Genomic DNA, 25,353 nt, shown 5'->3' on the forward strand with positions numbered 1-25,353 from the left:
CACTCTGACGCAGGGAACTATTTGAAACGCTAGTCATCTTTATCTTATGTTGTTTTGTCACTTTTGTTATGTTGCAACTGTTGAAATTATTACTAACCTGTGTAACAAAATACCAGTGGTGTCACCTAGTGTGTTTCTTGACTAACTAACTTTATTTCGATATTGAATTGAATTTCAATAGCAACTATACATAATGTGTGTGTTAAAAGCATTAAAAAAAAGTGTGTTACAACAAATAAACAATTTATCTATCTATCTCACGCCTCTTCCCGATTGGTAGGGAGAGGTCATTTCCAACCGCCGCTCGTTCGCTTAGGCTGGGCACTGTTGGAGCGTGTCAGTCTGCTGCGGTGACTCACGTGCCAAGACTGCAGTGTTAACTGACAACCATCTACAGGCTCTCGGCCTATACGGTGGAGGAATGGCCCGAAGCACCCATGGCCCGGTAAAACCTGGGTCGCCCTTTGTGTGAGGCGATCATGCCGTCGCACCCACTCCTCTAATACAGGCAGAACTGCCTCTATGGTGCGACGTAAAATTTGGCTGACGGCCAGGCGTACCCTTCAGCACTCTAGGGCCGAGATCCTCAAGCCTCTACCTTTTGGTTTCCACCTCTCGTGGTGCACGTACACGTAAATTTCCCCTTGGGACCTATGGTCACCTCGCAACTGGCGTCTATTCTCGGTTGTCGACACTAGCTTTGTCGCCACTGAGGATAAATGGCATAAATAATATCGATTGTCACCAGTGGTGACACATACTTTCCCAGTTGTAGCTACAGGCTTTCTCACAACTTATGACAAATTAGAAAAATACATCCCAATTATGCCTAGTGGGGACGTACACAAATATTAACACAATTAATGTCATCGTGCATGACATACGTAAAGTAAAAGTCAAGTAAGACCAGATGAATACAAATATTATTAATTTTATAAATAATTCGTACGCGTGGACCTCGTTTTACTCCTTAGTTCGTAAAATCTGTTGTTTGATATCATGTTGATAGATGGCGTTTCACGGCTTCCCCCGCATGAATATTTACGAACGTCAAAAACAGTAGTTTGTCCAGCGCTGTAGATTTTAACCAATGACGATAGATTGCGCTTTTTAGACACGTCTTATTTATTTATTGAAATTTATTTGTCACATATCGTCATAAATTATAGCCTATAATTATGTTGATCTGGTTTATAAACAATAATACTGTAAAGTTTCAACAAAATCCGTTCAGTAGTTTTTGAGTGAAAGAGTAACAAACATCCAGACATCCAAACTTTCGCATTTATAATATTAGTAGGATTGTTATACGTCGCTACTAATGACAATATTTTTTTTCCCATTTATCCTCAGTAGGGACACAGTCAGTGTCCACAACCGGGAATAGACCGGGAATAGAATAGGGAATAGACTATGCGGTATCCACGAATTACCTCAGCCTGTCAGTGATATCATGCGTTGCGCTTTTTTGAACAGTAGGATGTTCCACGACTACACAGCACTGTGCCATACTCGAGCCCCATATAGGACCATATAACGCGCGACGCAAAAGTATAGTCAGCGACTCAGTGCAGCCGGGCCTCCGAGATTAGGCATCACCCGGCTTAGTGCGCCGGCGGTAGCCAAAAGCTTAGGGGTGAGACGATTCAAGTGGCGGTCAAATGACCACTGTCCAACTAACTACAATCCGAGGTACCTACCGCAAAGATTTTCCGACTGTAATATGTTGTGTATGTTCCCCCTACAACTAGGTGGGTCCCTGCTAGCAGAGCATTCCTATTAACTATTCTGTAACCACCTATTTATGGCAAATAAATTATTAGTATTATTCCTCTTTATAATATTAGTAGGTATACATACATAACTTGCTGTTCCAAATATTCGTCATTCGTTTTCGTTTCATCGCTAAAAATAACTTAATTTTATTTTTCATTACGTCTGAAATATAATTTGTAGTAAAAATAGACTGTAATGAAAAATAACAATAAAATATTTTAATTACCACGTGATCGCAAAATCTACCACCAAGATTTTTCGGATACACTATAAAAGTCCAGCTACCTGTCAAAGATCAACGTACGCATGACACATGTCAGCAGAGCACCGAGCGACGTGACCTCACTCTGGAACGCCTCGAGGCGGACTGAATTTGAACGATTCGTGCGCGGCGATTTATAGTAGTTTTCAAATACTCATAGAAAAAAAATTACAATGAATTATTTTAAATTTCAAAGTAAATATTTTAGATAAGATATTCTTCTATTATATTATGCTATTTTTGTGTTGAATAAAGGAAGAATATTGGTGAAAAAATCACTTTGATTTTTGGGTATTTCACGTTCTTTTAATTTGTGATTTCTTAGTGTAAAATGCTTAAATCTAAAAATTTTCTCAGATAACTATTTGCCCAAGGATCTATGCTATAGGATATATATGTTTGTTAAATCGTTTTCACAGTGTTTTTATAAAAATTTCAGCTTGTAAACTGACGCTAAAGTGGAAATTTACAAAACCTGTGTGGACTTATCTGTATAGAATTCTTAAATGCTAAACTAATCGCAATATTTTCTCAATTAACTATTTAGACGACGAAATTGTCTAACTATTTATGCCTATAACATATTTGTAGTATTACTGGTTAATGATTGTAACGAGTTGAAAAAGTACTGTTTTTGCGCCAAACGGCGTAAACGCTCTTAAGACAAGATAAATTACACCATATTGTTGATGACATTGAGCATACATTTTTTTTAATACCTTCGCGAAGAAAAACTTCTGTACGTAGTACTTATTATTATTCTGTGGTATTATATTGAGTTGAAATGTCGCGTGACGTCACTTTTGAGTAAAAAATCTACTCATGCGTGACGTAACGCGCCATTTCAACTCGATGTAGCATTGTTATTATTTAATTATGAAAGAAAATAAAAAATATGAGTCTAATATTTTCTAATTATCTGTCTGACGGACAAATTTTGTCATCTAGCTTATATCACAAATACTTAAATCTCGTGAAGTGTCACTGTCACAATACGCATTGTTGCGTTGCGTGGCATATGACGTCATGTTCATTTAATTCGATACTGACTTTTATCCCGATTCCAGTACCATTTTAAGCATCTCCTGGTTACACTATTAAATAATTTATTTTGTTACAGGCATCTGAAAATGACAAGGAAGCGTTAGAAATACAAAAAGCATTGTGGGACTCGTTCACAGCCAACAAAACAGCAAATGGATTCGATACGGGTGAGTTTTTGGTTTACACATTTTATAAATTGAAAAGAAGAAAATTAAAGTGTAAAAGAGTTTCCTAATTGTCTTTGTGTGCAAAGAAATGATAAAAAAACATTTTTAAAGAAAACTAAACATTGTAAAACTGATAAGAAACTTTCAGCTAGATGTCGTTGTAACAACGTATAGCTTCGAATTCGTATTTTATAAAAACACCCAAAACAAATAATGATCATGCTCGTCTTGCTTGTCAAATTAGTTTCTTCTCTAAATAAATTTAGAATCCCAAAAAAACAACATTGTGGGTCTAATGTACTATTATTTTACAGTGTGCAGTGTTGTGAAAGTCATGTATTTTATTACCTGCCTATAAATATTATTACCTGCCTCGTCGGCCATTTGGTGTAGAGGTTCAGAACGGACTACTATGCCGAGAGGTCCCGGGTTCGATTCCCGGCCGGGCAGAAATTGAAATGATGAATTTTAATTTCTGTGACGGGTCTGGGTGTTACTATGTATAATATGTATGTATTTAAAAAAAAAAGTATATAAGTAGTATATCCGTTAAGCTAGCATCTAAAACACAAGCATATTAATTGCTTACTTTGGGGCTAGATGGCGCTGTGTGAGATTGTCCAGAGATGTTTATTTCTTTATTTTTTTGAAATAGGCTTTTACAAAGCGCTTTTGTCTTTGTAGGCGGTCCAGAACACAGCACGAACGGTGCACTACCGGAGATCGAGGGTGAGGAGCCGCCCGCGTTAGACCTATGTGCGGACAAAGACGCTTGCGTGTTGGAGCTTGATGAGGCTGAGGACGTGAGTACCTAAATAATGATAATATTATGTACTAGCTTTCCGCCCGCGGCTTCGCGCGCCTGGACTACATTATCTACATATTTAACGGAACCCTATTTTTTTCCAAAATAAAATTTAGCCTATGTTACTCGTGGATAATGTAGCTTTCGAATGGTGAAAGAATTTTTAAAAACGGTCCAGTAGTTTTTGAGCCTATTAATTACTACCAAACAAATAAAGTTTTCCTCTTTATAGTCTAAAAATATATAAAAGGAGAAACTGACTGACTGACATATCAACGCACAGCCTAAACGGCTAAACGTAGGCACTTGAAATTTGGAAGGGACGTAGCTTAGGTACCGTAGAGGTGCACTAAGAAAGGAATTCCCGTAATTCCCACTGGAACGGGAATTAGCGTAAAAATCCTTTTGTATGAAAAATCTAAACCGCTTAATTTAGACGCTTGAAATTTGGCATGCAGGTACCTTAGTAAACTTAAAACTTAGTTACAACAGGATATTGCAAAATTCCCATGGGAACGGGAGTTAGCGGGAAAAAATATTTGTATGAAAAAATCTAAACCGCGTAAGATAGATGAAGGGGGTAAAATGGGATCCACGCGTACGAAGTCGCGGGCGGCCGCTAGTATTAGTATAGACGAGTAAATATTGCCTGACTTTTACAAAAGCCGGTGCCATTGTGAATTTTATTTTCTTACAGTTTATGTGCAAAATGCTACAGCAAATTTTAGATTTAACGTGGTACACAAGTTCGAAGAGGCAGAGGACATGAGTACTAAAACAAATGGCGGTCTCATCTAGAATCGTGGCTGCAACCAAAGGTCACGTCCATTGCTGGGCAAAGCCCTCCTAAGAAGTTCCACAAAGAACGGTCTTACTCTGCCCGCATCTCATACGAAACATGCATACAAGGTGGACAGATGACCGTGTAAAGATGGTCGCCTTATATGACATTCACAGGAAAATTGGCAGTGCCCTTATATTCTCATAGATCTAAACTTTAACTTATTATTATTTTTATATTATCAGGTGGAGACAGCTCGTGGGTTGGCTCGGCGCGGTCTTCATACGCGAATGCAAGTGTTCACAGACGCGCTCACGGCGAAACGCGACGCGCCGCCGTATGCCTTCGTGCAGGTATGATAAATTAGACTGGGGTCGCCACATCTAATATTAATAATATTTTGAAATGGTAATTTAACTTTAATTTTAACTTTTTATTTATTTAATTTTTCTTTATAATTTGTGTTTCAATGCCCTTGCGAATTGCTGCGGCGATTACCGCCGCTCTCCACTTTCGTCGGCCGCCGTCTGAAAATCAGCGTCCAGGCATTAGCTTGTGACACATGCTGAGACGGAGACCTTTTGCTGCCGCAACTCTGCTCACATTGTTTCATTTTTCATTGTTATTTATTTTGTTTTTTATTTTGAATGTGCATGTTAAATATTGAATTATGTAATCTTGTTAAACTATGTATGTGACTTTGTGTGCAGCAAATAAATGCTTACTTACTTACTTACTTACTTAATTAAGGTTTTTAGCATCATAATAAACCTACCTAAATGCTGCAAGGATGAAAGCTATTACTCCCAAATTATATCGATATCTTTGATAGCTCATACTCAAACGTGACAAAACAATCAGAAATTGACGTTTGATTTGATAACTTGATCGGTAACTTAGGCCCAGAACAGACGGTGAAACGCAACTGCAACGAAACTGCAAGTGCTAGTTACTTTTGAGTTGCATCTAAGTTTCTGCCATAGCGTCCGTTGAGAGACCACACATGACGCGGCCAGTTTGAAACGTTCAGTTTCAGTTTCATTCATCAGAACCATCAGAAAGTTGCAGTGTCGTTGCAGTTGCGTTTCACCGTCTGTTCTGGGCCTTACTGGTTCTTAGACAGATAACCACTAACATTTCAAGTTTTTTATTTGTTGGTTGGTGTGTTGTTGATGACTTTTAGGCGTGGCGAGGCAAGGTGCAGGGCGGGGGCCTGACGGTAGGCGGCGTTCGCGGCGCCGGCGAGCGGCAAGTGGGCCGCGCGCTCGACGCGCTCGCCTACAAGCTGCGCCGCCTGCAGCCTGCTGCGCTACTCACCGCCGCCTTCCGCATCGACCTGCCCGAGGTGAGGCGGGACTGACGTCACAGGAGGCGGGGCCTGACAGTGGGCCGCTCGCCTACAAGCTGCGCCGACTACAGCCCGCCGCGCTGCTCACCGCCGCCTTCCGCATCGACCTGCCCGAGGTGAGGCGTAGGACTGACTCACAGGAGGCGGGGCCTGACAGTGGGCCGCTCGCCTACAAGCTGCGCCGCCTGCAGCCCGCCGCGCTGCTCACCGCCGCCTTCCGCATCGACCTGCCCGAGGTGAGGCGGGGGACTGACTCACAGGAGGCGGGGCCTGACAGTGGGCCGCTCGCCTACAAGCTGCGCCGCCTGCAGCCTGCTGCGCTACTCACCGCCGCCTTCCGCATCGACCTGCCCGAGGTGAGGCGGGGGACTGACATCACAGGAGGTGGGGCCTGACAGTGGGCCGCTCGCCTACAAGCTGCGCCGACTACAGCCCGCCGCGCTGCTCACCGCCGCCTTCCGCATCGACCTGCCCGAGGTGAGGCGGGGGACTGACGTCACAGGAGGCGGGGCCTGACAGTGGGCGGGCAGCGGCAGGTGGGCCGGTGACCTGCCCGAGGTTAGTAGTATCTTTTAACAGAAAACACTTCTAGAAACACTGCATACCATTACTTTTAGAATGGAACAGAAAGCACAGAGCTATTTTTACGAGAAGAAACACTGCAAACAGCTGCTTTTAAAAGAGGAAACTGCAAATTTGTGCTTTTACGAGACGAAACACTGCTTTTGACAGTTACTAGAGGAAGAAACACTGCGCACAGCTGTTTTTAACAGAGGTAACATTGCGTACAATTGATTTTAGAGAAGAAGCATGTTGTATGCAGGACGCCTGCTGGGATATCTGGGTCCTAACACGTCCTGTTATCCCTAAGATGAGTGTCCTAACTCGTCCTCTTACCCTTAAGACGAGGTTCAGCTTTCCTAAGCTGTTATCCTGCTTCTAGGACGAGATCCAGCTAGTAGTATCGGGCACAGCAGTGGATTTTTGGGACTATTCTTGAGATCCGACTAGTAGTGTCAGGAATGGTGGTGTATTATACATCTGGTGGAAAACCTGCGTCTTACGTCCGTATTCACTAACATGAGGTCTCACAGTGCGCGTGGACGATTTGCTGCAGGACATTTGGTGGGAAGTTTCCATCTTAACACGCCCCCTTCCCACCAGGACGAGATCCAGCTGGTGGTATCAATTCGACTGCAGGACCCATACTTATACGTGTACATGGCCTCTATTTCAAAACTTTGGACGTCAGTTCTGGTGCTATAATATGTGACTGTGTCCTGCTCATTGCTATTTCTAGGCCATCTACTGGGAAATCTGTCTAACAAGTATGTCCCCTTCCGAGCCGAGCGGCGGCTGGGCACGGGCGACGCTGACGACGACATCTTCGGACGAACTGATTACAGCTCGGCGAAACTTGAACCATGTTCATGTTAGGGCATCTGATCTATCCAGCATACCTTCTTGTTCCCCAGGATGAAATCCAGCTAACAGAATCGGGCACAACGGTGGGTTTTTGGGATTATTCTTGAGGACTAGTAGTATCAGGAACGGTGGTGTATTTCAGGGACATCTAGTGGGAAAACCTGAGTCTTGTCCCCTAGGACGTTTGGTGGGAAGTCTCTATCTTAACACATCCCCTTGTCTTCTGCCGCGGACGACGACGTCTTCGAAGGAATTAATTAGAATCCTGCGAAATCTGATCCTTCTTGCCTTCAGGATAAGAACCAGCTAGTGATATTGGGAACGGAGGTGGATTTTTGTGCCGTCTATTAGGAAATCTGTCTTATAAGCATCTCGATTTGTCTCTCAGAACGCCTGCTAAAAGATCTGTGTCCTAACTCGTCTATAGTCGCGACAGTCGCGACTGTGCGACGGGCGCCCGCAGTGAGTGGCCGAGCGCGACAGCAACATAATTACGCGCGAGCGATAAGGATGGGTAGCTTGGGGTCATTGGACAAAATTCTACGTGCTCACAGACCAGACTATAGTAGTACCAAGCACAGCGGCGAATTTTTGGGACATCTAAGTCGTAATACAGTTATCTGTCTTCCTAAACCTGATCCAGTTATCCTAATAAGCCTCCTGCCTCCAGGACGAGATCCAGCTAGTAGTATCGGGCACAGCAGTGGATTTTTGGGACTATTCTTGAGATCCGACTATAGTCTGGTCCGGGAGCACGTAGAATTTTGTCCAATAAGACGAGGTCCAGCTGTCCTAACCTGTTATTTTACCTCCAGGACGAGATCCAGCTGGTGGTGTCGGGCACGGCGGTGCGGCTGGCGGACGCGCGCGAGCCCGAGCGGCGGCTGGGCACGGGCGACGCTGATGACGACATCTTCGCAGGAATTGATTACAGCTCGGCGAAACTTGAACCATGTCCATGACAGGGCGTCTGATCTATCCAGCATACCTTCTTGTCCCCCAGGATGAAATCCAGCTAACAGAATCGGGCACAGCGGTGAATTTTTGGGATTATTCTTGAGGACTAGTAGTGTCAGGAATGGTGGTGTATTTCTAGGACATCTGGTGGGAAATCTGAGTCTTGTCCCCTGGGACGTTTGGTGGGAAGTCTCTATCTTAACACATCTTCTGTCTTCTGACGCGGACGACGACATCTTTCAGGATGAGATCCAGCTAGTAATATCGGGCACAGCAGCGGATATTTGCGATTATTCTTGAGAGCAATACATCTGGTGGGCAATCTGAGTCTGGTCCCCGGGATGTTTGGTGGGAAAGGTGTATTTCTGGGACATCTGGTGGAAAATATAAGTCTTGTCCCCTGGACGTTTGGTGGGAAGTCTATCTAAACACGCCCCCTTCCCCCCAGGACGAGATCGTGTCGGGCACGGCAGCGGATTTCTGGGACATCAGTCTTAACACAGTTGTTGGTCTTCCTGAACTAGATCCAGCTATCTTAACACGTCCTTTTTCCCCCCAGGATGAGATCCAGCTGGTGGTGTCGGGCACGGCGGTGCGGCTGGCGGACGCGCGCGAGCCCGAGCGGCGGCTGGGCACGGGCGACGCTGATGACGACATCTTCGGACGAATTGATTACAGCTCGGCGAAACTTGAACCATGTCCATGTTAGGGCGTCTGATCTATCCAGCATACCTTCTTGTCCCCTAGGATTAAGTTCAGCTAACAGAATGGGGCACAGCAGTGGAATTTTGGATTTGGGGTAGTGTCAGGAATGGCGGTGTATTTCAGGGGCATCTGGTGGGAAATCTGAGTCTTGTCCCCTGGGACGTTTGGTGGGAAGTCTCTATCTTAACACATCTTCTGTCTTCTGACGCGGACGACGACATCTTCGAAGGAACTAATTAGAAATCCTGCGAAATCTGATCCTTCTTGCCTTCAGGATAAGAACCAACTAGTGATATTGGGAACGGAGGTGGATTTTTGTGCCATCTACTACGAAATCTGTCTTATAAGCATCTCGATTTGTCTCCCAGAACGCCTGCTAAAAGATCTGTGTCCTAACTCGTCTATAGTCTGGTCTGTGAGCACGTAGAATTTTGTCCAATGACCCCAAGCTACCCATCCTTATCACTCGCGCGTAATTATATTGCTGTCGCGACTGTGCGACGGGCGCCAGCAGTGAGTGTGCTCACGGACCGGGCTTTAGTAGTGTCGAGAATCTTAACATGTGCCTTAACATGTCAAATTCAAATTATTTATTGCATGTCACATGGGTAAGGGTTGATAGAACATAATTTTTTAGGTACATGTGACGCCCAGTGAAGGCGTTGCAAAAACTTAAAAGTTGTCTCCTTGCTCTCAGCATTAGATCCAGCTTAGTATCAGGCATAGCGGCAGATTTCTAAGAAATCACAATTTTAAGTTACTCTTTTGTCTCCTAGCATAAGATCCAGCTAGTAATATCGAGCATGGCGGCGAATTTCTGGGACATCGGAGTCTTAACACAGTTGTCAGTCGTAACACACAGTCTGAACCAGATCCATCCTGGTCCAGCCTGGACATCTTGCTTCCAGGATGAAATCCAGCTAGTGGTGTCAGGTACGGCAATGGATTTTTGGGAAATCTGTCTTATAAGCTTTTTCCCCTAAGACGAGTGTTCTTTATCGGTCTCTTACCCCTAAGACGAGCTATACTAAGCTGTTATCCTGCTTCCAGGACGAGATCCAGCTGGTGGTGTCGGACATAGCAGCGGATTTTTAGGAAATCTGTCTTATAAGCATGTCGACTTGTCGCCCAGGACGCCTGCTGGTATATCTGTGTCCGAACACGTCCTTTAGCCCCTAAGGATAGCTAGTTATCCTAAGCTGTTATCATGCTTCCAAGATGATATCCAGCTAGAGGTGTCTGGTACAGCAGTGGATTTTTGCGATTATTCTTGAGAGAGTTTCTGGAACAGCTTACGTCTTAACACGTCCCCTTCCCCCCAGGATGAGATCCAGCTGGTGGTGTCGGGCACGGCGGTGCGGCTGGCGGACGCGCGCGAGCCCGAGCGGCGGCTGGGCACCGGCGACGCCGATGACGACATCTTCGCGCTGGACGAGGAGCAACTGGCCAGGCCGCCGGTCGAGCCGGTGGACGAGAAGATGGCCAATGGACAGGTATGACATCAGACCATAATGCGAAGCCACGATAGCCGCTCGGTCGGACTGGCCGACTCGTGATCCGGGGTTCGGTCCCCGCCGCCGCTCGACTATTGTGGTGAGGTCACTCGTGACGCAAACATATTTAGCCTAGTATGAGAGGCTAACGGGACTACATATATTAGTAATTTGTGCAATAACAAATTACTTAAAAAAAATTGTCTGCTGCTCAAAGATCAAAGCTGGACAAAGGCCTTTTCCAAAAATTTTCACAATGATCAGTCAACGCTTTGGTGCTTTCCGCAACCTGCTCCAGTGATACCCTCATCATTGTCAAGTCATTTAGACTCCACTAGGAACACAACTTCCTCTAATTTTGCAGAGGCACATAAAGGATTTGGCCCATACTCCCCACACTGGCCAGACAGGCCAAGAGGATGATTTTGTAACGTCAAACGTCAGTAAGATTTCAGATATGCTTCAGACTTGTATGCTCTGTCACATCATATGTTATTATGTGTCCTGTGCCACTCCTATCCCTCGCTAAACCTATATAGGGTGGAATTTTGTAATGCCACCTGGAGGGAAAGTACTCTTAATACTGTAGATAGAAAATTTTACTGAAAGAAAACATTCCTTTATTTCCAATAATTTGCTTGCCACACCCGGGAATCGAACCAACTAAAATCTGCTAAAAATTACACCCTGTATTTTTATTACATCGATCGTTAGGGTTAAGTATAAGGATGAAATATCTCTAACAATCTTGATAAATCAAATGAAAGGAAAACCATGAAATCTTAAATTATTTTAAATATGTACAGGAAATTGTATGGTATAGTAGAGAATTTTCGAAAAAAATTCGAAAATCTTTTAATGCAGTTCTCTTTCTTTTTAAAAATAAAGGAATGTTTTCTTTCAGTAAAATTTTCTATCTACAGTATTAAGAGTACTTTCCCTCCAGGTGGCATTACAAAATTCCACCCTTTAAACAGAATTTGAATTAAACCTTTCGATAGCCGTTTTTACTGTCATCATCATCATCTCAGCCATAGGACGTCCACTGCTGAACATAGGTCTCCCCCAATGCTTTCCATATTGCCCGGTTGGTAGCGGCCTGCGGCCAGCGCATTCCTGCTACCTTTATGATGTCATCGGTCCACCTTGTGGGTGGACGTTCCACGCTGCGTTTTCCGGAACGCGGTACGGTTTTTTACTGTATAAGTAATTAATCAGAATACAATTCTTCCCCAACAGACGCCCACCACAGTATCTCTGACGTCAGTGTGCACCATAAGCGGCGCGCGCGCCGTTAGACGCGTGTGTGCGTTGCGGCTACTCTTCGTAAGAGAAACCACTACTGTGCGGGAGCTGGGAGGACTTAGCGGGTTTCTGCACACGTTTACTTGTGAGGTAAGCGATATCATTTGTTATCTATATACAGGGTGTCCCGTAATGTAACGTCAAGCCGGAACTGGGTGTTGAGGCAAGTTATGCTGGTTATCAGAAAAATATAAAAAAAAATCTATGTGGCATATTTTCAAAATAATGGGCATTTAAAAATAATCAAAAATTTCTACTCCAGGTGACGGTCTTTTTACTCGTGTTGCCACAAATCTTCACTTTTTCCAAATTTTTTTGTTGTTATGTAACCCTGAATAATGCTTCTCTAAATTGTTATCAAAATTACAAAACCAGCTGCTCCAGCTTGGATGAAAAAAATACATTATTCCCAAAAAAATTTTCAAAATAAAAATTTTGCCTAGTTTAAACTGACTGTACTGAAAAAAAATTGTACTACGCGAGTGTGGCAAGTGACGTCATAATTTGGCGCATTTAGTAAGGATTCCAAAATGGTATAACACTTGGTAAATTCTTGCTGTAATTGTCGACAATTTTTGGTTTTTTTGGAAATAATCCCGTTTTTAACTTTATCTACCTTGGTTAAAAATTATTATTCTAATGTGCCCAAAATTCAAGTTTCTGGCTTAAATGAGGTGGAGAAGCCATTTTAAAAGGTATGAGCGGGACGGAGAGGGCCATCTTACCAAGCAGGGATGTTATGGATATCCGTAACCGTAACCGAAACTATCGGATATCCGAAATAAAAAAATATCCATAACCGTAACCGAAACTGATTCAAAAGTTACGGATAGTTTCGGATAAAGGCGGAGTCTAAGGGTACAATTATTCCAAACTGCAAAACTCTATGAAATCTGCAGTATACACGCCGCAGCAGCAATGCCGCGCTGCCGATTTCATAGAGTTTTGCAGTTTGCGGTCTGCGGCCCGTCTTGGAATTGTACCTTAAATCTTAATATTTGTTACCAACTTGTCTGGCATTCCCTGGCACCATCTAATATGCCAGCCTGTTTAACCTTTATCATACATAGGTGTCGTCTTAGTTGGTACATAAAGTAGCTATGTGGGTCACGCAGCATCTTGCTTATACCTACATTTTTGAAATTCTAATAATTCCGTAACCGAAATTATCCGAAACTTTCGGATAATCTGAAATGATTTCATATCCGTGACCGTAACCGAAACCGGTATAATATTATTCTAATATCCGTAACCGTATCCATAACCGAAACTTCATATCCTTATTATCCCTGTTACCAAGTACAAGTGCAGGCAGAGCAGGTAGTAACGGCGCGCACGCACGGGTGACTTTTGTCACAGTATGTCAACTACTAATTACTGTCATGGTGACAAAAGTTTCTGTGACTGACTGTACGGTAGTCAGTCATACGGCCGAATACTGAAACGCCATTTAAATATTTGACAGCTTCTCAAATAGATAAGCAGCTCCTAAACTGACATTTCGCATACTCAAAACAATATCTAAGCAGTTCTCAATTTTTAAGCACCTCTCAAATTAAGTTGCACTCAAACGCCACTCAAATGAATTTTCGCATACTGAAACGCCATTCAACGCTAAGCATTACTCAAACAACTGTCAAATCGTCTTGAGCAGCCGTTAAATTTGAGAGTGCTTGCGCGGTATCTTAAATCCTATTCTTATACCTAAATAGTGGTAAATAATGTCTGTGTCATCGTTATCATTTCTTTCGAGCCTCGAGGATACCTAAATCTAATCGCAGGAACGCAATAAGGCTGAACGCTGTTGAAAAATATTATTATAATGACATGCAATTCCGAGCGAGGTTCCGCGTCTCTAAAGAAACGGTGTTGTTTCTGGATTCATAATTTGGAAGCTCTTTGAAACCCCTCACCAAACGCCATACAACCAGTGGACCAAATACTTATTATAACCCTACTGTTCTACGCAACGGGAAGATATGAACGTGTACTAGGTGATATCTTCCACATCTAACAGCCAACTGTGCATCGTATAGTGCACGAAGTAACAACCAAAATAGCTGCTATGAAATCGCAATACATATTAAAACATGCCTATTTCTGAGGAATAACACATCGCATAGCAGCATTTCCAAGAGTTGTTGATTTGTCAATTTGATGCTCTGTCAACAATGATAAATGTCAATTGTGGTTACGTTTCGGTCCACGATCGCCACTCAATAGATTTCAACAATAAAAAGTATCACCTTTAAAATTATTATTTTAATTAAATAAAAATGCAAGCATTAATTTTTTTATATGACAAAACGAGATTTATATATAACTAGCTTTCCGCCCGCGGCTTCGCCCGCGTGGAATTTTGTCTGTCACAGAAAAACTTTATCGCGCGCGTCCCTGTTTCAAAAACCGGGATAAAAACTATCCTATGTTCTTTCCCGGGACTCAAACTATCTCTATGCCAAATTTCATCAAAATCGGTTGCGAGGTTTAAGTGGGAAAGCGTAACAGACAGACAGACAGAGTTACTTTCGCATTTATAATATTAGTTGGGATAGAAACTAAAAATAAACTGTTCTATGTTAAGTTGATTGAGTATATTTCCATAAAAGACAATACATAACCAAACGATGCTGCGTGTAATGGATAAAAAACGTAAAGTTATCATTTGTGTAAATGAAAACATACTTTTTTTGGTAAATGTTGCCATTATGTAAACATTTGAGAGCTGCTTAGCTGATCACGGCTTCAAATCCGTTGAGTGGCGTTTGAGAATACCATTTAAATTTGAAGGATACTTAAATTTAGGAGCCCGTCAGCTGAGTGAAAGATTTGAGTAGCGTTTCAGTATTCGGCCGATAGGAACTTGAATTTTGGGCACATTAGAATAATAATTTTTAACCAAGGTAGATAAAGTTAAAAACGGGATTATTTCCAAAAAACCAAAAATTGTCGACAATTACCGCAAGAATTTACCAAGTGTTATACCATTTTGGAATCCTTACTAAATGCGCCAAATTATGACGTCACATGCCACACTTGCGTAGTACTTTTTTTTTTCAGTACAGTCAGTTTAAACTAGACAAAATTTTTATTTTGAAATTTTTTTTGGGAATAATGTATTTTTTTTATCCAAGCTGGAGCAGCTGGTTTTATAATTTTGATAACAATTTAGAGAAGCATTATTCAGGGTTACATAACAAAAAAAAATTTGGAAAAAGTGAAGATTTGTGGCAACACGAGTAAAAAGACCGTCACCTGGAGTAGAAATTTTTGATTTTTTTTAAATGCCCATTATTTTGAAAATATGCCACATAGATTTTTTTTTATATTTTTCTGATAACCAGCATAACTTGCCTCAACACCCAGTTCCGGCTTGACGTTACATTACGGGACACCCTGTATATAAAAGAAAGTCGTGTTAGTTACACCACTTATAACTCAAGAACGGCTGAACCGATTTAGCTGAAAATTGTCAGGGAGGTAGTTTAGAGCCAGGAGAAGGACATAGGATACTTTTTATCCCGTTCGAAATAAAAAAAAAAGTCGGCTTATTTATTGCCATTAAGGCGGAACAAAGTTCGCCGGGTCAGCTAGTTTATCCATAGAATTCAATAGAATAGAAAACAGTTTATTTGGTAAAATATGTCACGACCACTAGGCCTAAGATGCGCGCCGTGATAACTTTTATCGACGTCAAAATGTATGGGCAAATCGATAAAATGGCGTGATAACCGCTTATTGCAGTGCGCATCTTAGGATTTTTATCACGGGACCTTTGTGACACTAGGCTCTGCTGTTTTTGTATTTTTACCTCAGAATACAAAAGCAAAAGAACAGATGCCAGGTTAGGGTTATTCTAACGAAAAGACAAATTAACACTCATAAGTTTTTTTTTTATCCACAACGAGGAAGCTCTTGGCCTGTATCTCACCTGATGGTAAGTGATGATCAGGCCGAAGGTGGAAGCGAGCTTCACCCGGAATCCTCAACCACGGAGGAACTGGCTATCTTACCTCTAACTGCCCGAACACAACAATGCTGTTAACATTGTTGTTATGGCGACAGACTTAGGTAAGATGGTGGTAGCTAGCCAGGCGGACTTAGAACAAGCCCTACCACCAACCAAACCGAACTGAAAAATCTGCCCCGATTGGGAATCGAACCCACTCATACCACTAGACCAGAGAGGCGGTTATTAGAATAGAAAACAGTTTATTTGGTAAAATATGTCACGACCACGACACCATTTTTTATCACGGGACCTTTGTGACACTGGGCTTTGCTGTTTGACGAAAAAAAACGTACACGATAAAACGGAACAGTAAAACGGAGACATGTGTGAACCGGCCGTAACGCACACCTACGCTGTGTCACACTTTTGTTCTGTCTGCAGTACACTTAAGAGCGTTTACGCCGTTTGGCGCAAAAACAGTACTTTTTCAACCCGTTACATTCATTAACCAGTTACATTACAAATATGTTATAGGCATAAATAATTAGGCAATTTCGTCATCTAAATAGTTAGTTGAGAAAATATTTCGATTAGTATAGTATTTAAGAATTCTATCAAGACAAATCCACACAGGTTTTCAAATTTCCACGTTAGCGTCAGTTTACAAGCTGAATTTTTTATAAAAATGCTGTGAAAACGATATAACAAACATTTATATCCTATAGGTCCTTAGGCAAATAGTTAGTTGAGAAAATTCTTACATTTAAGCATTTTACAATAAGAATTCCCAAAAATCAAAGTGATTTTTACACCATTATTCTTCTTTAATTCAACATAAAAATAGCTTAATATAATAAAACTAGCTGACCCGGCGAACTTTGTTCCGCCTTAATGGCAATAAATAAGCAGACTTTTTTTTATTTCGAACGGGATAAAAAGTATCCTATGTCCTTCTCCTGGCTCTAAACTACCTCCCTGACAATTTTCAGCTAAATCGGTTCAGCCGTTCTTGAGTTATAAGTGGAGTAACTAACACGACTTTCTTTTATATACAGGGTGTTACTTTGCATTCTTGCCATATTTACAGAGGTAACTATATTACTGATACTGAACACAAATCCGTTAAAAAATAATGCCCGAAAATTTTGATTTTTAATTTTGAATATTTTATTTTATCGACAATCTGTTAAACACATCACTAACTATCGTAACTCATGCACATCACTTATGTTAGCGATGGCGATGGAGACTTTTTTACTTTTTATTGTATTTTTTAAATATCTATTGCAATCTATTGTCTTTAAAATGTCTTTTTGACACTTTTGTAAAAAACTGAGAAATCCATCAATCACAAATCACGTTATAAATAATACAAAAATGACTGAAGTGTATTCAAACAACGAATAATTTAATCAAAATGGTGCTTGGAGTGTCTGCAAGACGTCTTAAATGAAATGCTTGATGACGTACCCTTAGCGTTACACCAAATGCTCTACTACCAGCAGGATGGTGCTCCCCCACAATAAGGACGTCAAGTGCGCGAATAATACGTTTGGTGAACAGTGGATTGGACGAGGGGGTCCAGTAGCTTGGCCACCACGATCCTCGGACCTAACACCAATGGACTATTATTTTTGGAGTGACTTGAAACGACCTGGTATGCGCAGAAGAGATAAAAAGTGTAAACGTGTTACGTGAAAGGATTGCTTCAGCGAAACTGTGAGACAAAACGTTTATGTGTTGCGAAAACTAAAGCGAAATACCTACGCTTCGCCGTGCTAGGCTGTGCCTTCATCAGAACGGAGGACACTTTGAACACTTGCTTCGCAGTACGTAAACTTTGTAAGTAGGAACTCATAAATAAATAATTAATTGTGAATAAGGTGATTTCATTTCATACTTAATTTATTAATTTGTAAAAATAGGGAACAATGTTATAAGTTAATTAAAAGCCTAATAATTATTACGTATTTTTGACGGTCCTAAGCCCGTTAAGTAGAAACTGAGAGTAGAAAGGAAAATCTAAAATCAACTGAAGAGTATTTTAAAATAATTATTATGACTGGATAAAAAGGCTGGTACTCAGAGCCATAAAACATCACAGATTAATAAGAACTAGGCCACGCCCACTAGGTTTATTCCACTTGCACCTGTAGAAAGTGCGAGACAAAATTGGTTTATTCCAATTTGTACTGCAAAACCAAATTTACTAAAAACTCAGTGTACTTTCTTTATGGGAGTCTCTTGTTTATCTTAAATAACAGGTATTGGTCCCTACTTTTATCTCTGTGAATATGGCAAGAATGCAAAGTAACACGGTGTATATATAGACTAGCTTTCCGCCCGCGGCTTCGCCCGCGTGGAATTTTGTCTGTCACAGAAAAACTTTATCGCGCGCGTCCCTGTTTCAAAAACCGGGATAAAAACTATCCTATGTTCTTTCCCGGGACTCAAACTATCTCTATGCCAAATTTCATCAAAATCGGTTGCGAGGTTTAAGCGGGAAAGCGTAACAGACAGACAGACAGACAGACAGACAGAGTTACTTTCGCATTTATAATATTAGTTGGGATAACATCTTCTTTAAAATATTTACTTTGAAACGATATAATAATTTATTGTTATTGTTTTGCTATAAACATTTAAAAACTATTAAAAAACGCCGCGCGCGAATCATTTCCAATGATGCCCCTTGAAACGCCGCGCTTCGCGTAAACGCTCTTAACCCTTAATAAATGATTGCAGGTGCTAGCCATAGCGCGAGCCTACACGGCGGCGCTGGGCGGGAACGCGCTCACCTCGTTCTACATCACGCAGCTCATGCTGCAAGACAACGCGCACAAAAACCAGGTAAATTATGTAAGAATAAGAAAAACTTTTTTTGAAAATTATAAATAACTTGAAAAAATCGAACTGCCTAAGGCGGGAATCGAACCCGCGACCTTTCGCTTGCCGGGCGACTGCTCTTCCAACTGAGCTACTTAGACACTGGATGACCCCGTCGAAATTTTCAAGTGTAATACGCTGTTACAGCCAGCGTTTGTTTCATCAATGTTAAGTATACCTACCCTACATCTAACAGAAATATTGTTGCAAATATTTAACTGTCAGTTAAGAGTTAAGTTAAGTTTTTCAAGTTATTTATAATTTTCAAATTAGTTTGAGATGCGACTCTTAACGCTAAAAATTTAATAACTAAGAAAAACTTTATTTGACACAAAAAGAAACTAAACAGAACAAAGGGACTTAAAACTATACACGCATATTTTTGTGCCAAAAAAGCGTCGCACGCGTGCCCCGACGCTGGTTTTCAGCGGGTGCCTCTATGTACAGTCGCGGAATGAAAAGGTTCGTCACCTTAGTGTCGGTTTTCGCTTGCACTAGGTACTGTAAGAGTCAAACCTGCCGACATAACAGTGCAAGAAACAGTGCTGCTAACATTTAAATAAATATGACGTTTGCTAACGAATAAGGTTTTGCTTGTTTATTTTTCTATTCCATCAGTGCAATGTTACAAAATGTAGTTTTTTTTATTAATTAGATAATGGCAGGTTGAACCAACAAGAAGGTTTTACTTTATCAATCATAATAATCTTCTTAACAAGTTAAATCGTCAAACAACTTTGATCTGAATAATTTTGAACTTTACTGACGAACAGTTAAAGATTATTTTCTCTAACTCGAGATTATTATGTAACATAGTTTCAAAAGGTAATATGTGCTCGCGATTCGTTGAAGGAATCAATTTGAAAACTGACGAACCTTTTCATTCCGTGACTGTACTATCGCCAACAGTGTTAACTGCCCATTGAAAATTATGTCATCTCATTCTATCGCAAAGAATCGCCATTTGATTAGAGCGAGAGCAAAAACGGAAATAGATAGTTAACAGTGTGGGCGTGTGTACATAATTCTTAGTCCAGTCATTATAGTAAGTTCACCTCGGAATTCGAGATACCCAGCTGTAAGTCCGTAAATACGTGTATATTGACACCCTAAAAGTTGTCTCAAAACCTACATATGGTAGGGTGTAAGCAACTATTAAATTTCAAGGTCAACGGTCACAAAAATCGGTTTTTTGCGCTTTTTTTAGAAATATCTCATTTCCTATGGGTTTTTTGCTATTTTTATTTATTATCAATATTGTAGAATACAAAATTCTCTACAAATTTTGTTTAAAAAAAAATGTTATACGGTGAACCGTTTTCTACCCTATCATACGTAGGTTTTGAGACAACTTTTAGGGTGTCAATATACAAGTATTTACAGACTTACAGCTGGGTATCTCGAATTCCGAGATTCTTACCTAATTTAAGCTTAAATGACTGGACTATCTGCTTGAAAAGCTCTAGAAAGAATACAATATTTTAATTATCACACTGAAGTTGGAAGTGGCTTATCATAGTCGGTGTTTCCAACAAAGATATGTGTTTGAATAACCAATAAAAAAAAACCAAACCGAAACTGAGCGGCCTGCATCCAGCGCCTTCCTGCTACGTTTATCAGGTCGTCGGACCACCTTGTGGGTGGACGTCCCACGCTACGTTTTCCGGTACGTGGTCTCCACTCCAGAACCTTGCTGCCCCATCAACCATCAGTTCTGCGTACGTGTATTGCCCATTGCCACTTCAGCTTGCCAACCGAGCGATGTGGAAGTCATTGGGGGAGGCCTATGTTCAGCAGTAGACGTCCTGTGGCTGAAATGATGATGATGATGATGAAACTGAGCGGATAAGCGACGTTGAAATAACGAACTCTTTTGGTTATTCAAACACTTCTTCACTGCTTCTTCTCTCTGCTGTGGTGAAAACCTTTAGGTTCGTTGCGGGTTCCACACAACAGTAACCTATCCCCCAAAACTTTAATATAATAAAAATAGTTTATGCAAATAATAACTAAATTTATTCCACAGGGTCAATGTCTTCTATCAGTGGGAGGCGACGTGGTGCATATTACGTACTAGGCATAGCGAAATATTACATATCTGTAGTGATGGCAACCGGCTGTACGCAAGCCAAAATGCATGCGCCTGAGCATTTAAAGTGCAATGAAAATTGCACTTTATGCCGACATCTTTAGGACCGTATTTGCTTGAGGCAAGTAGCATTAGATACGCGCAATCTAAGGTGTGATATTATCCAACCCATTGCTATCATAAGTCGTAAAGAGAGACTGTTTAAACTGTGTAAGAAAACAAATCGTCTGAAATGTTCGCTTTTTCATATTTTAATATTTAAAGTTTTCATATTTGGTGTATTAAATATCTTGGCCTGTTTAGCCAATGAAGTACTTTAAAAAGAAATCGTATAAACATCATAAGATTTCTGGTCAAATCCAAAAGATGTATTTATGTTATAATGTTTTTCCAAAATTATTAGAAAATGATTGTTGTATATTTGTAAGTTTTGTTTTATGTAATCATTAAGTCAGAGACAAACTTGATGGCATATCAAGCTGAACATTAAGGCCGAGTTGCACCATCTTACTTTAACTTTAACAAACGTCAAAAATCTGTCAAACTATACAAAAAACACTGTTTATTGTTATAGTCACCGTTGAAGTCAATAGGTGCAACTCAGCCTAATTCTTATGTACTTATAATTAGATGTTATTTTGCAACGAAAATGATCACCTGTACCTCTATTACGAAAAACTTTCGAGTTCGTTTCGTTTATATATTATAGGGGGCGCTGTTTAATTTTTCATACAAAATTTTTCGATGGCACTTTGAATACGCAAACGAAACGAACTCGAAAGTTTTTCGTAACAGAGGTACTGGTGTGCTGACGTATATGCTACGAACTTGAAAGAGTCCTTATTTAAAAGTAGTTACTAACCAAACCATGACAAATTGGCAACTTACGATTTTATTTATCAATTATATTTTTATCACAATTTATTAAAAATAAGTTTTACGTATGCTCTCCAAAAGTTAAAGTTTGTGTCATTTCTTGCCATAAATGTTATGTGAGTCTGTTAATATATTTCTATACTATCGTGTGATTATTTCTATATTAAACCCACAGGTACATAATTATACAATTTAATTTTAACAGGAAAAATAAGATTTTTAGATTACATTTTTTTATAACTAGTGTCCGAAGAAATAGTCTTACTATGCCTGTAATATTTTAATGAAACTGGTACTAAATAGCATAAGTCTATATTATATGTCTTGCCTTTTTTTATGATTAATTCACGTTTTTTTAAAGACATTCATTTTTAGACCACTCCTTTTGTATGAATAAATAACAATATACCCATCTCTCTACAACTGATAAATTTTGAAACTGTATTTTAACTGTAATGTTTGTGTTGTTCCTTAGCGACTAAATAATTATTTCATACCAAAATACTTTGATATTGATATAAGTATACATTTTTACTATGGCAAAACAAAAAATTAAAGAAAACTGTAAATAAATATTGATTACGTATTTTCTAATCGCTTAAAAATTTACATGTAAAGTAGAATTTTCAAAAAAGCTTGTATTTTGTATGGAACGTTGTATATTATTTTTACTGTCGTAGCTCAATGGTTAGTGTATATAATACGGTGCTATGTCTACATTATCAACTTGTATATACAATTTATTGATATATCTTTCTGATACCAAATGCATGTCATAAATTATGTATACTTTTGTTCTTTCTAATATATTTTACAATCACAAAAAATAAATACCGAGTTTCAAAATACAGTAATCAAAAGGCACACAAAATGTCAAGCTATAATTTGAAAATAACAATAGATATTCTACTAGAAAAAGATGAAGTATCCCAATGTATTGTGAAATATTTACCCTTACTGTAAGTTTTATAATCGACATCTTGTGGTAGGTTGATGCAAACTTAGATTTATTAAAGCCTTATTATTATCTATGTCTGCAAAATAATAAATTTAGCAACTTTTTGATATTTATTTAAACAAGCAGTCATGTACTACCATTCTAATAAAAAAAATATTTTAATTACAGCAAAATCAAGATTTAAGAAGAAGAAAAGAGTACATAGTGTTGTTGTAATCCTGTTTCTATTATAAAAAATGTATTTATCGTGTTCTTACTGATTTTAGATAAAATACAGTGTGTTTGGGATAGGGCTAGCGATAATTTAAGGCGATGTTGTGATGTCAATTTTATCGACAAAAATGCCCCCATATGTGGGCCCTCCTCTTGGACTGTGGGGCTTAATTTTTTATGTGACTACATAAAAATTTCTTATGTTTCTTATGTGCCCGTCTTACAGATATACAATAATAAATTGCATTTGTAAGCTAATAATATGTGTCATTAAAAAAGACACAAGAATGAAAAACAATGACCAAAATACTTAAAAAAAAGAACAATGAATTTTAGTTTCTGTCAAAAAATTCAGTTTTGACGGGCAAGTTTTTGGTTGCATTTTTGTCGATCAAATTGACATGAAAACATCGCCTTAAATTATTGCTAGCCCAATCCCAAACACACTGTATTATGTGTATGCGAAATGACAAAATTATATCTCTCTTTATTCTCTAACTCAAAAATTAACTGTTAGCGCAATTTGTATGTTTTTATGATATTTTCGATGTATACAAGTGTGTTATAGAATGAAAATATACTGTGAGCAACTTTTATTGCATTTCATTTAAACTCCCGAAGCAGCGAGATATTAGATGTATTTTGTTTGTAGTATTTTATTTTTAATCCCAAAAGATGAACCGATTTTGATCTAGTTTTTTGTTTTAGAGATTGAGAAAAACGTGAGATCCGACGTAACGACCAAAATAGCAGTAAATAAATATAAAAAATGACTGCTATATTGCTAATACCCTAACAAAATAAATAAAGTACCTACGTAGAGTACATTCCTGTTTAATATTTAAATAATTCATCGTCAAAAATGTAGTCCACCATTCTTTTTAAACTTTCGCGCCTAATCTTTTCGTCGGTAGACAGAAAAAGATTTCAATATTATTAATATTTTGCAGGTACACACGAAAAAGTGGACAAGTCAGTCCTGTCTCGAGAATATTGAAATGCATACCGTGCAATATTCCATTATTTGGATTGAATTACGACTGTTTTGTGCCGTTTCCGAAGGTCTCCCCCGAGTGTATTTGCTGGATTAGGGATGTTCCGATACCACCTAAGTATCGATACCTACTCATTTCGATAATACTCAAATCTTTTTTCGATACTACTTAAATAAGTACTCTTAAAGTATCGATAGTTACTGATATCGATACTTTTTGAAACTTTTATTTTGTTTTATTATTTTGAGGGTGCTATCAATGAACGTTGAAGGACAATAATTTTAACAAACTCCTTCTCTCGCTTTCGGCTCGGGCTCGGCTGAAGTCGGACGAATTCGGCTGGCCCAGCGCGAGACAACGCGTCACTCACGCCGCCACGCGACGAATACCGGTAACTCGGTAACCGATTAAAGCTGATTAGCTGACTGTTTTTGCTCTCTCAGTTCTGTATGATGCGTTCTCGGTTTTTTTTATTGTTTTCGGTTGTTTTGCTGATTCGATTCGATACCAAGTAGGGTAAACCACCCAATTATTGGCACTTTAAGCAGCTACTTCACAAAACCGGTAAAATTTGCATGTAAAAATATGTTTTATCAAAGAAAAAAACATTTATATGGGTCTTTTAATCTTTGCAGAATATTATAAAGTACTTATCATTAATAAATTAAATCATTTATTCAATATAGTGTACCTTTTAAAAAAATACCTCAAAATACCAGTTGTTGGCATAGCCAAACCTTTTATTGGCAGTGATAATTACCTATTATTGGCACTGTTCTCGCAAGACTGAAAAATAGCTGCTAGGTCTTATGTAGAGGTTTTAAAGAGATTCATGATAGAAATAAACAAAATAAAATCCTTTGTTATAAGAAAAGTAACATTTATTTGTATAGGAACATACCATATCAGTTCAAACGCTTATATTTAAATATGGTTTTAAACTTTCCATAAACACTTTTATCAAATCTTCTTTTCTCTTCGGAAATACTTTTTTGCTACTGATTTTTATTTTATCCAGTCAACAAAAATCTGTTCTTCCTCGTCAGTTAAAATTGTGAACGGACCGGGCTTAGAGCGATGATCAGGATGTTTCAATCTGAATTGTATAGTAGACCGTGGTACCACTTTCAAAGCCCGGGGATTAGTGAACTTTTTATTCATTAATCCCCGCTAATGCCAATGGAGCTTATAATGGGGATTAATGAACTTTTTAGTTTATTTTATTTTTCTTTATTCAGAAAACTACGTTAAAAATAAAATACTAATGTATGAATCATGTACCTTCTATTTATTATTGGATAAGAACTCACTTATTG

The 25,353-nt window shown here is 39.5% G+C and overlaps 1 protein-coding gene and 1 non-coding gene across 2 annotated transcripts in view; one reads left to right on the forward strand and one right to left on the reverse strand.

The window, feature by feature from the left end:
- The window catches only part of LOC135081845 (uncharacterized), a 57,072-nt gene extending 35,423 nt beyond the window's left edge, over positions 1–21,649 (forward strand). The window contains exons 15-23 of the mRNA XM_063976626.1: positions 3,159–3,249; positions 3,934–4,052; positions 5,081–5,188; positions 6,019–6,180; positions 6,255–6,539; positions 10,593–10,763; positions 12,003–12,158; positions 18,766–18,870; positions 20,933–21,649. Coding sequence (XP_063832696.1) covers positions 3,159–3,249; positions 3,934–4,052; positions 5,081–5,188; positions 6,019–6,180; positions 6,255–6,539; positions 10,593–10,763; positions 12,003–12,158; positions 18,766–18,870; positions 20,933–20,983 — 1,248 coding nt within the window. The 3' untranslated portion in view covers positions 20,984–21,649. The remainder of the gene's footprint in view (positions 1–3,158; positions 3,250–3,933; positions 4,053–5,080; positions 5,189–6,018; positions 6,181–6,254; positions 6,540–10,592; positions 10,764–12,002; positions 12,159–18,765; positions 18,871–20,932) is intronic.
- Positions 18,935–19,007, reverse strand: Trnaa-ggc (transfer RNA alanine (anticodon GGC)). The gene has a single exon. It is a non-coding gene; the product is annotated as a tRNA-Ala (tRNA).
- Positions 21,650–25,353: the final 3,704 nt, after the last annotated feature.

Source organism: Ostrinia nubilalis, chromosome 20 (assembly GCF_963855985.1).
Source record: "Ostrinia nubilalis chromosome 20, ilOstNubi1.1, whole genome shotgun sequence".
In the NCBI taxonomy this organism is placed as follows: Eukaryota; Metazoa; Arthropoda; class Insecta; order Lepidoptera; family Crambidae; genus Ostrinia; species Ostrinia nubilalis.